Source organism: Poecilia mexicana, unplaced genomic scaffold (genome assembly GCF_051168715.1).
Source record: "Poecilia mexicana isolate PSO_F unplaced genomic scaffold, ASM5116871v1 scaffold_17, whole genome shotgun sequence".
In the NCBI taxonomy this organism is placed as follows: domain Eukaryota; kingdom Metazoa; phylum Chordata; class Actinopteri; order Cyprinodontiformes; family Poeciliidae; genus Poecilia; species Poecilia mexicana.
Window position 1 is genome coordinate 10,355,001 of NW_028263386.1, and position 12,430 is coordinate 10,367,430.

The window sequence follows — 12,430 nt, forward strand, 5'->3', positions numbered from 1 at the left end:
GCTGTGCCATGCCTCTCAGAGATTAGATTGTCCTCTCAAAGACATGGCAATTAATGGCCTTTGTGTCATAGCCAGGGGGATGACACAGCCTCTAGTGTGCACTCAAGATATTCATTTAAATCCTATTGTCACAAATCACCTCCTCAGTTGCAACAACAACTTAGTGTGGTGCGTTTTAACACAACAGTGTGTCCTCTCATGTTAGTTGGGAGAATTTGGCTTCCGTCACAAATTAAAGCTGTTGCCCTATTTAAGACATTAACTGTGAAAACCACGACGTACACAAAGCAAGAATAATTTCTGCCACCTCAAAAAAAATGCACACCAGATATCACTGCACGGCAGTACAAGCTTAAAATAAAAAAGTAGTTAAAAAGAGACATCTAGAAGTTCAGTAGATGCACAAAAGTTGAACATGTTAAGCAGAAAAATAAGCTTTTGCTAACGGTTTATGCTTTGAAAATAAATGATATCAGAATACACTAACATTATCAGAAAGGACACAGAGAGGAAAAGTAAGAAAATTCCCCTGGGAGAAAATTATGCCCATTCATGGGTTTTTGTTTATCCATGCCTGGTGTAGACATCTGTTCGCACAGCACTCGCCTCTTCTGCAAGCCAATGTCACCCAGCCAACAGTGCAAAACAGTCCTACGAAATTAGACGTGTCTTTTTCTTAATTTACATGCAGTCATAGTTAATGATTATTCGTTCTTTTTATTCACAGGATATAAAACGAGCCTCATCGGAACACAAATTAAAATGTACACCCTTTTGGCAGCTTGCTAAGTTGAAACTTCTAAAATGTGTGGGTGTGTTAACAAAATGATAAAGAGGAACTGTGAGAAGCCGAATCCAAAGCAAAAGGGAGAGAAACGTGTGTCACTGTTAACCCTGGTAAAGCTTTTCAGAAAAGGGATCACCATCCCAACAGTCAAACAAGGTGATGTTTTTTGTTTTGTGCTTCATTACCTGGATTACTTTCCAAAATTGATGATCCCTGAATTCTTATCAGAGTGTAACCTTAATCTTAAGCGCATTTGGATTACGCAGCAGGACATTGACCTGAAACATATGTGCTAGTCTACTTCTAATTCACTCAAAAAAGAGAATTTAGGGTTTTGAAGTGAAGAACAATTTTTTTTTTTGCTTAGTTTAGATTGAGCTACAATGACATGATCTTTATCAAGCTAATTATATTCTAAAACCCTCTGAGGTGAAGTAGTTAGAGCCATTCTGTGTGAAAGAGGGGACCAAATTCCTCTACACCAATAAAAACATACTTTTCCATTTATCATGCAACCATATTTAGGTTTAGAGGGAGTTTTCCACAATCGCTCATGTTGGTTTGGGTAATTTTTTCCCCCCTATTCATAAATTAAAACATCACTTTAAAACAACATTTTGCTTCATATTTACTCAGGATGTTTTTTCTGTTATTTATCTGAGACACTTAAGCCGAAAAAAAGTGAAAACAGAAAGATCCAATAGCCTTTCAGCACTGAAAGTTTGTATTTAACCAACTATGAAACAGAGATTGAGGTTTGGTGCTTGGGGCTCTTTTAGTAGCCTTTGGAACACAAAACAACTGAAGTGTTATGAAGTAAATTTGGATGCCAATTCAATGCTGAGTCTGGGTCAATATTAAGTAGTTTATTAGGGCAATATTTACCACCACGAGTCAATCTGCAAAAGACAGACTGAACTAAAGAATTAATGACCCAAGAAACCTCCACCATCAATTTTGGATCTCAACCAGCGTAATGGTGTGATGAACTTCAAGGAACTATGCTTAAATAAGATTAACACACGAAATGGAGGTCTTAATCTCAGCGTTGTAAATATTCTAGTGAAAGAAAACTACTTAAAATTACTTTCCCATATATGGACTTTCAAATTATTGAAAATTATAGGGTGTATTTCTTTTGTTTGTTTTGTACACCACCTTTGTATTTTGACACCTGCAAGTTCTATGTTCTTTGTTGATCTCCCATCCCAGTCAGTCATACTTTCACCACGATGAAGAACCAGATCATCATAAGTATAATACTCTGTTGAGAAAAAGACGACTCTCTCATGGGGCCCTGGTCTCCCAGTAGTCTGTCCATTATTTAACAAACACCAGTGTTTGAAAATGGCCTTGAAAAGGCATCAAAAGAAAAATAATAAAAAAGAGGCAGCTAACTGATGCTTTAAAGTCACTTGAACTCTGTCTCCCATTCTGTCTACATCGTCTCCTACTTGCTGCTTTTGGTGGTGTGCTGTTTGAGCGCCTCTCAGTTGCAGCTGACAGGGAGAGAAACCTCCAGAATGATTTTACTGTTGTACACAAAAAACATAAGACTGCCACATTTCATATGCAGTTGTCCACTACTGAAGCAAACTGAAACAACAGCAACAAATGCATGAGAAAGTATTTGAGGCAAGGAAAGCATAGGCGAAGTAAAGTGAAGGACAAAGATAATGAGAGCAAGTAAAACTGGATTCCATGATGTTCAACCTGAAGGTGACTCCTTTTCCGTTCAAAAGTGTTTACACAGCTCTTTTGGTGTATGCCAGAGAAGTGCATTAGGAAGGAAGCCTCTCATTGGGAAGATGAAAATCCCTAATAGGAAATAATCAGAGGAGCCAACTGGCTGACCTGTAGCCCTGCCATTCCTTAAGAGGGCGAACTAAAATGTAGAATGGGTCTTTAAGAAATGCAAACATAAGGGGTACTGCTACATTAAAGATAATAGCAGTGGGTATGCCTTTCCTGGTCAATTTCACAGTTTTAAAAAAGAAATCAATCTAGAATCTGGTGTCATCACATTAGAATAGTAGCAGGCAATGTTTTTGGTTTTCATTGACTCCTGAAGTTGTGAGACACAGCCTCTCCAATGTGGGAAAGAAAAATACTCAAGTGCTTATTTCACACCTAATTTTGACAGCCTCACCTTTCATCTTCTGATTTGCATACTTTACTGTAAACTTTTGCTGTATTCCCATTCAGTTTTCACGAGTGTTATTCTCATTAAGTCCAACATTTGTTTACATTTCTAGAAAAACAGTTAGGTTTCCAAAAAACAAAAAAAAACAAAAACAAAAACAAAAAAAAAAACAGCAAAACAAAAATTCTTCTGAACCTTTGGTTAAGTGAAGGATTGAAGCCAAATTACAATCTCCAACGTTTAAAAAAAATAAAACATAAACATACGATTTGTAGAGTTTTCTATCTAAAGATGGTTTTCTTGTTGCACACTAATTTAACAGATGGGGAGATGTTTCCATAGCAACCATTCAGAGAAATTTGTCACCTAAACACAAACATCGCCCACAGGAAAATTTAAGTCTCCCATTATAACAACTCAAAAAAATCTCTTATGAAGAAATTTTAGACCTTTAATTCATACTGGATGCTGTAAAGGGATATAAGACATTATCCCTTTACAGCTACTGTGTGTTGATACATCAAATGTGTATAAACTGTGTGTTTGTGTGGCTGGTTGTTTATCTTGTGTGTCTCTCTGTGTTGCCCTGTGATGGACTGGCGACCTGCCCAGGGTGTATCCTGCCGTTTGCCCAATGACCACTGGACATGGACACTAGCGCCCCCGCAATCCTGCAAGGACAAGCTGGTACAGATCATGCATGGATGGATGTTTTAAGATCTGCTCTACAGATATTTTCAAAGAACGTCGATGCATTAACATCCTCTGTCTCCAGATGTTTGTCAATGCTTTTCTGTTTTAAAGTCAGTGCAACAGTTTACTAATCTAATTGTGACTAATAAAATCCACCAGTTGGAAGTAAGCCCAGATCTCTGTATACTGTTTTTTTTTTCCCAGCATCAAAGGGAATATTATCATTTTTTATCTAATTACAACGGTGCTCTTATTGTCCTCTTATTGTTCATTTGCCGCTCATTAACGTTTGGTGAATTATTCAAACGACTGTGAGGATTTCTTTGCCACACAGTCATTTGGTCATTAACATTTGCTCATTTGCATAATGTGTGCTCTCCAATACACTTTTCTCCGATCCCTGTTTCATCAGCTGCCTTGTATAATTTGTCTGAAGAAGACTGGCTGTGTGCCCTCAGCCTGATGCTACTTTGGAGTAGATAAGGCAGCTTTCACATAACATTTTCAATATCCTATTACTCATTTAAACAATTAGCAAACTGGCTTGCACAGCTTGTTTGAAAATAGTTTAACAAGATTGTTAAACAGTATTGTTAAACAGTATTGTTTAACAATACAACAGTATTGTTGCATTCTGAAGTAATAGGATTAATAGTGCACACAGTACAATTGATAGGTTTTCCACCATATATATGATGAAATGTATAAAAGTGTCAGTGAAAATTATAGAAAGGGAATTGACAACGTGGAATGTGTGGATTGGGATTATTAAACTTCCATTAAATTAAGGTAATCCTAAATTTAAGGTATTTGGTGGCATAAAGGCAAATTGGGAAATAATGTTTGAGTGGATATCAACGTGAATAAAAAAATTATAAGCGTGATTATAGACAACAAACTCTGCCGGAAGTCACAAACCAAATATTTAAGATAAAAATGATCTGGATCTATGACCACGCATCATAAAAAGGGACATGTAGAGTAAGGAAATGCTTGTTTCTACTATACTGTTCTTTTAAAACATCATATATATGTTCAGATTTAGCCAAAGCAATCAGTATAGATTCAATAATATAATAGAAAGAAAAAATTGTTAATTGCTGCACTAGGATTGCTCCAAACTGGTCAGATAATAATCAGTAGTTAATCCCATCAGTAATATTTTCAGTTTTAAGCATTCAAAGGAGAGTAAAACATCTGACTAATGTAGTATGAGATTAGGTGATGTTGTCGCTGGGTGATTGTTGGTTCTTCCTTTCTGAACAAGCAGCAAATGTTTCTGTAAGTCCACATTTCACCTCCTAAGAACTTGTTAGTCTCATGGTTGAAATATCCCTGCTTTGTTTTACAGCCTCCTGCTTTTATCTGAAGTGACAAAAGTTAAAATTATTACACTGGCTCTTTCTTTTTACTATTTCAAACAATTCAGCTTTGAGGACAAAATGGTTGCTTGCTGCCCGTAGTATCTCACCCACTAATAGGTGCCTGATGAAAGGATAGTCATTGTTAAACACGTTACCCACCAGTGGTTTTATGCGTGACCAGCACAAAATATGGCATAAAAATAAGAAGTAGACCTTGACGATAAGAGATGTGAAAGCCTGAATAAATATTAAGGTGTATTCATTATACTACTTTTAAGAAATGTAGCTAAACTCTGTTACCACTTTTTGTTGCTGTCCTGAGGTTAATCACCCCGATGTGTCTCAGTTTCTTATAAAACAATGACTAAGCACATTCTCTTTCCTTTGGAAACATTTTATAGTTTCCAATATTTACTGTTATCATTGGCCAGTTAATCATCAGAAGAAAAAAAAGCAAAACCAACATCACCAGAGACCGGTTGGTCTCTGGTGCTATGATGTCCGCTCACATTTTCTTTCTGTGTCTGTCCGGGTCTCTGATTGTCTCTGTGTAAGGAGATTAAGATAGCATGCGTCAATCTAGGATTTAGGTCCAAAGAGACAAATGCAAATTCCACACAGACTGCCAACCCTGCTTCCTGTGACTATGAGCCCACAAGTTCAAGCTCCATCATCACACACAGACACAGACTCCATTAACTGTATCAATATAATTTAATGCCTGACTTTTTTGGCTCGTTTAATAGATATAGCTCTGGATGTCCCTCATCTCTGCACATGATACAGTGTGATGTAATATTGGCTGGAAAGAGGGAGGTCTGTCCTTTTGTATGGATATCACTAGGGGAAAAAGAAAAATCTTATTCTTCTTAGAAATAATTTCCAATTATATTTGAACTACCTGTACCTGAAACTATCTGCAACTCGACTGTAGTTCGTAGCCACAAAGTAATGATAGCACATCATACACACAGAGAGAGAGAGAAAGAGAGAGAGAGAGAGAGAAAGAGAGAGAGAGAGAGAGAGAGTGGAAAAAAAAACATTTAAACTGAAAACAGGTCTAACTACAGATACTGAAACCTAACAGACAGCTCTGAGTCTTATTGCTCCTCTTCATGCTTGGGAGTGGAACAGATAGTGTAATACCCCAGTAACAACTACTAAGAGGCTTTTCCTATTCTAAGTAACAAGCAGTGGGCCAAACCTGCTGCAGTCCAAAACAGTAGGCCACCCAGTGAAAGATTTTTTTTTTTATTCATTTATTTTCTAACTTTTTTTGTTTTTTTAAACTTGAAGTTAAACACAACAAATGAGTGTCTAAGGCTAAACAATATGAGTAAAAGATTGAGGAAAAAGTCACTTCAACAACAGAGAGAGACTTTGAAAAAAAATGTTTGGGCTGGGTTCAGTGGACAGTAAGCTCATAATTAACTTACTGAGTAAATAAATCAAATGAAAAGTTCCTGTTTTGTTATTTGCCGGTTCACCGAATGCATTTATGCTTTCCTGTCTCCTGCATCAACAGACTGGAGGTTCTGCAATATTCAATGTTTTGAGTTTGGTAAAATATAAATACATACATTGGATAAAGTTAGTGACATACAGTGGACACACCATGACTACACTTCAGATTTGGATTGGCCTTACAAATACATATCTGAAAATAGTTGTGTTAGCACTAGGTTCACTTGAGTCAATAATTTGTAGGACAACCTTTCCCTACAATTACATGTGCAAATATTTTGTCTCTACCAATTTTGCACATTTAGAGGGGAAATTGTTGCCCACTCTCTTATCAAAAATGCCTAAGCTATGCCATATTGGATAAAGAGCATCTCTGAACATCAGTTTTAAAGTCTTGCTACAGATGCTCAACTGGATTTATGCCTGGAGTTTGACTGGACCATTCTAAAGCGTAAGTTTTGATCCGAGTCATTTCATTGCAGCTCTGGGTGAATGTTCAGGGTTGTTTTACTTCTGCAAGTTAAACCTCCATACAGTGGATCTCTATAGCTCCTCCAGTGCAACCAGCTTCTTGGCTGGTAAATAAAAAAATACTCTCCTTGTCAGTTTTTTCAGAACTTCAGAACTAGATCAGACTTTTTTTTTTTAGTCTTTATAATGCAATTTATTTTATAATGTAGAAACCTCTTAAGCAATTAGAGACAGTTTTTTTTTGGACTCACTAACCAATGATTCTGAAGCCAATTGGTTGAGCTGCATTTCATTTAGGCCTATTAGAGGAAATGTGACTAAGTAGAAAAATAAACTGCTTCTTAAATTATTTGAATAAATAAATAAATAAGCAAAAAAAAAAAATATTGTTCTTCCACTATATAATTATGAACTACTTTGTGTTGGTCAATTGCAGAAAAGCCAGATCAATTACAATAAAGTATGGAGTGGTGTATATTGATGTTTATTAAGTAAATTAGTTTGTCTTTATAGAGAAAGTTATCAGAATAAAAAATAAACAGATACTGTTACAGCTTCAAGCCAGAACTGATCAAAACTTTCCTTTCAGCAAAGTTTGATCAGTTTAACTCTGTACAGTCCCTATTCCCCAGTTGTTCCTGAATCCATTTGCTGCTGCTTCAATGCTGAAGCAAATGGGAATTCAGTCAGCCACTGGCAATTCCCACAATATGAGAGAGAAAAATCAAGGAAAGAGATTTAATCCCTCTGATCCTCAGACTATTAGTTATGCAACTCTCTGAAGCCTGTCATTCAGCAGGACACATGGCATGATACAAGCATGTGGAAACGCAACTCTCTGCCCCTGCAGCGCTGTGGCTGTTATAGTGGTTGCAATGATATGGAAAGGCCTCGCAGACGGGATTAACGCCCAGTGCAACAGATGGTGTCTTTTTTTTACGCTTCCTGTTCAGCACACACTCACAGATACACACATGCAGATACAGGTAAAAGAAAAGAAAAAAAAGAGGAAGCAAATCAAGAGAATCCTGGGAATTTTACCTTCTTTTTGGGCGGCATCGTTGGTTAAAAGTGTCCACCTGCGTTATCCTAACGAGCTGACTTCACCGGTCACCTGGCTCCAGTGAGTGATACATAAAGCATGCCATGAGAACGCGCTTACTTCCGCTTAATGTGTCACAACGGATCGATCTCTGCGCAAAGAAAAGTCCGCTCTTTACGCGCTGTTTTGAGCGTAAAATTTCCCAAAACGAATCGCGACGCGCAGGACGGCACTGGAGAAGAGTTTGGAAGCTGCACCGTGTTGAGTTGAGGGTAGTTACCCTTTCCAGAGTCCTCTGGGTATTAAAGGCTTATTTCTCAGTGTGGCATCTGTTGCGCCGCACACCGCTCACTCTGACCTCAGGCTCCCGACCACGTCAAAGTTGTTGTCCCAACCTGCCCGTGCGTGCGCTCCATAAATCCAGAAATATTTCAAGGTGAGAAACGTCTCATTTGTGCAGCAGATTTCATCCTCGGCTAGTGTGACGCTTGATGAATGTGTTTATGCATCCCGTGCGACTTCCTGGGGTCTGGCTGCACAAATGAGAATATTTTTGGCCCGGCTCCAGGGGAGAGAGATGGAATTAAAAATCAGGCAATAGAAAATGCCTTTGTGCGCCCTGTTTACAGCTCAGGACAACAGACAAACCCAGCATTCCTCATCCGGAAGGAGTAATCATGAGATTTTCTCACCACTAACACTGTGTTCAGCTGCACACACACATACACACACACACACACGCACACACACACCCCCCCCCACACACACACACCCACACACACACACACACACACAGAATGATTGTTATATCATGAGGTTATCCCTTCACTGCGTGGACTGCATATGGCGGGACATCGCTGCAGAAGCCCGGCAGAAGGACTACCGGTGGCGGTTCTCACATGAGTGGCGCACTGGGCTAGACCCCTGCAAGAGCCAAAAGAGCCTCAAATTATAATGTAAATGAGTAATTAAGTACATGCTTAAATATGAAATAATCTAATTTACATTATAGATACAAGCACTAAATAAATTGTTTCCGTGTTTTAGAGATTATTAAAAAAAATCTTCCTTGTGCCTTTTCTAATTTAATAAAACAAAGTTTGGTAACACTTTATTTGAAGGGGGGTGAATAAGACTGACATGACACTGTAATAAACATGCTTAAACTTTACCTTTAATAACATAAAGTTACCTCATTTTTAAAGTGCAATCAGTAATACTTTTATAAAAAAAATTACATCAGTGATGATTTCTTGGTTAATGTCAAGTTGTCATAACAAAGGCATTTTGAATAATGTCAACTTTGTATTAAAATTGTCATAATTTACTGAATGACGCTTTATGACAAGGGTCATAAATATTCATGAAGGCTTATTCATGTTCATGACAGGTTTTTATGTCAGTGTCATGTCAGTCTTATTCACCCCCCTTCAAATAAAGTGTTACCCAAAGTGTGTTTTGCTTTAAAGAATCTGTATTCAGAGCATTCAAATTGGTTCTTAGTACTTATGCCATCCTAATCTAAAGTTTTTTTTGTTGTTGTTGTTTTTTTAAAGATAGTAATTAAAACCCTAATAGACTGTATCTAAGCGTTGTGTTACATGTTATTCATTTGTTTCTGCACTTTCACTTTTCTAAATCAAATGTTTTGGCTGCTACATTCACCACTCTTCTAAAGTAAGTGATGCAGCAAGACCCATTGGTCACTGCAGCTGGTTCCTATCCACAACTGTGCAGGGTACATCAGCAGATGGGCGATGCAGTGGGGTACTAAAGTCCTCTGGGAGAGACACAGATGAGACGTTACATAATTGAAAATGGAAAAGAAAGCTCTGTGTCTGTTGTCAGCTTGGCCCAAGCCTGTGACCTCCGGGTCAGACACAAATGTGTGCCTAAAGTACTAAAGTACAAAATCTCTGTAGTCGCAGTGTATGTGATCCGAATCCAAATCTTTGCCACAGTTTTTATAGCAATTTGACAATTTCAGATCTCCCCTCTCTTTAAAAAAAACCTACTTCTGTTAATTTTATTAGCCAGCAGGAATCATTTATATTAATGTTAAGAAGGCCCTGAACCAGATGCTCTTATATTTCTTGGGGCCTCCTGTCTGTCCTTGGTAGTCTGGTTTCTAATCCTGTCATTATCTTCTCCTTGGCCTTCAAAACTCCTCCTCTTCTAAATATTGATACCAAAACAAACAGAATCACACCCATAAAACAGAGCAGCTCCCCCTAAGCCGTTTCACATTCTGTCATTTTACAGCCACATACCTAAATGTGTTTTCTGTTCATTTTATGATGGACCCAAAGTTAAATTTAACTGTAAAGAAAATAATCTTTAAGACCTTTGCAAAGTACACTACGAGTATGGTATGCATTTGTTTTAGGGTTCCACAAAGATGTTCTGAAAACAACATTCTAAAGGAATATAATTATCTCAGAATAAATGTGGGTATTCTGCAAAGAGCTTCAAAGATCTAGTTTAGATCAAATCATTCATATGTGTTTTAGTTGCAAATTCAGAATCCACACCTAAAATCTGCAGTAATGCATGAAAATCAATTCATACTGGCGCTCTTAAGCCAGTCTTACAGAGCTGGAGCTAATAGGTGAGTTTTGCATTTCCTTTTCTCCTAGCACTTCATTACCACTTTATATAAATAAACACGCTGCTTTGAATTTTGCATTCAAGAGAATTATATTTCCTTGTGTATAATTCTTTTGTCTTAAGGTGACAAATAAGGTTTTATATCCACTATGAAAAAGAAACTCCCATCAATCCAGGCTGGTTTAGAGTCAGTTGTATTTCAGCTTTGACTGGGCAAGCCAGTGCCAGAGCAGTTATAGCTGCCAAATCTAGTTGTAAAAATAGATTTTGGAGATAGTAATATTAATAAGCAGCCAAAACACACAAGACAGAGACTGTTGTATGTGGGCTGATTCTAATGCGTTTTTCCTCACAGTGACTGCTTTGACAAGTTTGCACAAATAGTTTGCTAGAATTCAGTGATTTTTTTTAAATAACATTTAATAACACATTTCTGGTCTATTTCACACCAGTTCTACTGTTAAAATATTTTAAATCAATCCCAATTATCTCTTTACTACATTTTTATACACTCATACAGTTGTTATGTTCAGGAGGCTTTTGGGGGATTTTCTTTTGGCTTTGGCTGCTTCAGTTTCAATTCCACATATGTACCTGACCACCGAAGAATGCTGTGTAGCCTGTTCAGTAAAATATGAAGAAAAATGAGCAAAAGGCAAACAATGTCCAGGATTTGTGTTCAGAAGAGCATCCTCATAAAAATAGCTCAGATAAAGTTTCCAAGTTTTTATCAAGTAAATGTTGGTATTTTTTTCTAGACAAATTACTTTATAATCTTTAAAAACGCTACTCATTTATAAGGAAAAAAAAAAGGTAAGAGAAACTGAATGTTCTTTCCACTCCCTTATCTCTGGTAACATATTAAGAAGTTCTCCCAATTCACCTGAAAGAGTTTAATACCCTCATAAAATGTGCAACATTCATTAAATTTCTGAAACTCATACATCTCCTCAGATCCCACTACTGTCATCCCCTGGCTTATCCACTCTATCACACGTGTCCATATGCACATGTCCGCTCACACATTCATAAACAAGCCTCCGTCACTAAGCCTCTTACAATCAGTGTGCTTGCATGTGAGTGTGTGTTGTTATTTGAGGCCAGAAATGCATGATTGTGCTGCTGGGCCCGAAATGGATGGCACGCACAATTACCGGCAAAGCTCCAGATCCTAACCTCTCACTCAGTCCTCCACTTTGTCCATACAGCTCACTAACGTACATCTGCCTCCAGTCTAAAAACAGAACCCTGTCTCCATGAAGCCAAAATGCTGTGCTTAGTTTGCCATTTTAAACTGTGGCAATTAAGTTGCACCCATTTTCCCCGATTTGAGATGAATAATTGTCTTCCACAATCTGGCTCTCTAATGCAGCTGAAGTTTCTGTTTGCCTTGGTAGGAGGGTGTGATCCTCGGAGCAGAGGAAAGCTAATAGCTAGTTGGTTGATCACCATCTGTTTCAGCTGACTTTAGCTCATCAAAGGAACACACACTGAAAATGTTCTCATCATTGGGATAAAAGATTGTGTCAGCAGATATTAGAACTCTAACAATTGTTTCAGCTGAACAAGAGGAGCCACACCCACCGATTAATCTGGGCCGTGCCCATCGGCATCATTTGCTACAACTTATCTATCAACTGTAGCTCCACCAATAGCAGAGAACGCTTTTGTATCGGCTTTTGTATCTGCTGACAGAAATACAGATGATGTGTTTCTGTGCTTTCCAGGTTTTGTCTTCGTTCCAAAACTTCTCTTCAAACTTCAAACTCACTAACAGCTGTTCTGTCGAATCTGCTGATGAGGCAGAGTGGTACAGCATCTGGCATTCTCAGTACATACATACTTTCTGGAAAGATGTC

The 12,430-nt window shown here is 37.8% G+C and overlaps 1 protein-coding gene across 1 annotated transcript in view; it reads right to left on the reverse strand.

Annotated features, from left to right (window-relative positions):
• Positions 1 to 8,639, reverse strand: part of cacnb2b (calcium voltage-gated channel auxiliary subunit beta 2b) — a 20,562-nt gene extending 11,923 nt beyond the window's left edge. The window contains exon 1 of the mRNA XM_014998672.2: positions 7,964 to 8,639. Coding sequence (XP_014854158.2) covers positions 7,964 to 7,981 — 18 coding nt within the window. The 5' untranslated portion in view covers positions 7,982 to 8,639. The remainder of the gene's footprint in view (positions 1 to 7,963) is intronic.
• Positions 8,640 to 12,430: the final 3,791 nt, after the last annotated feature.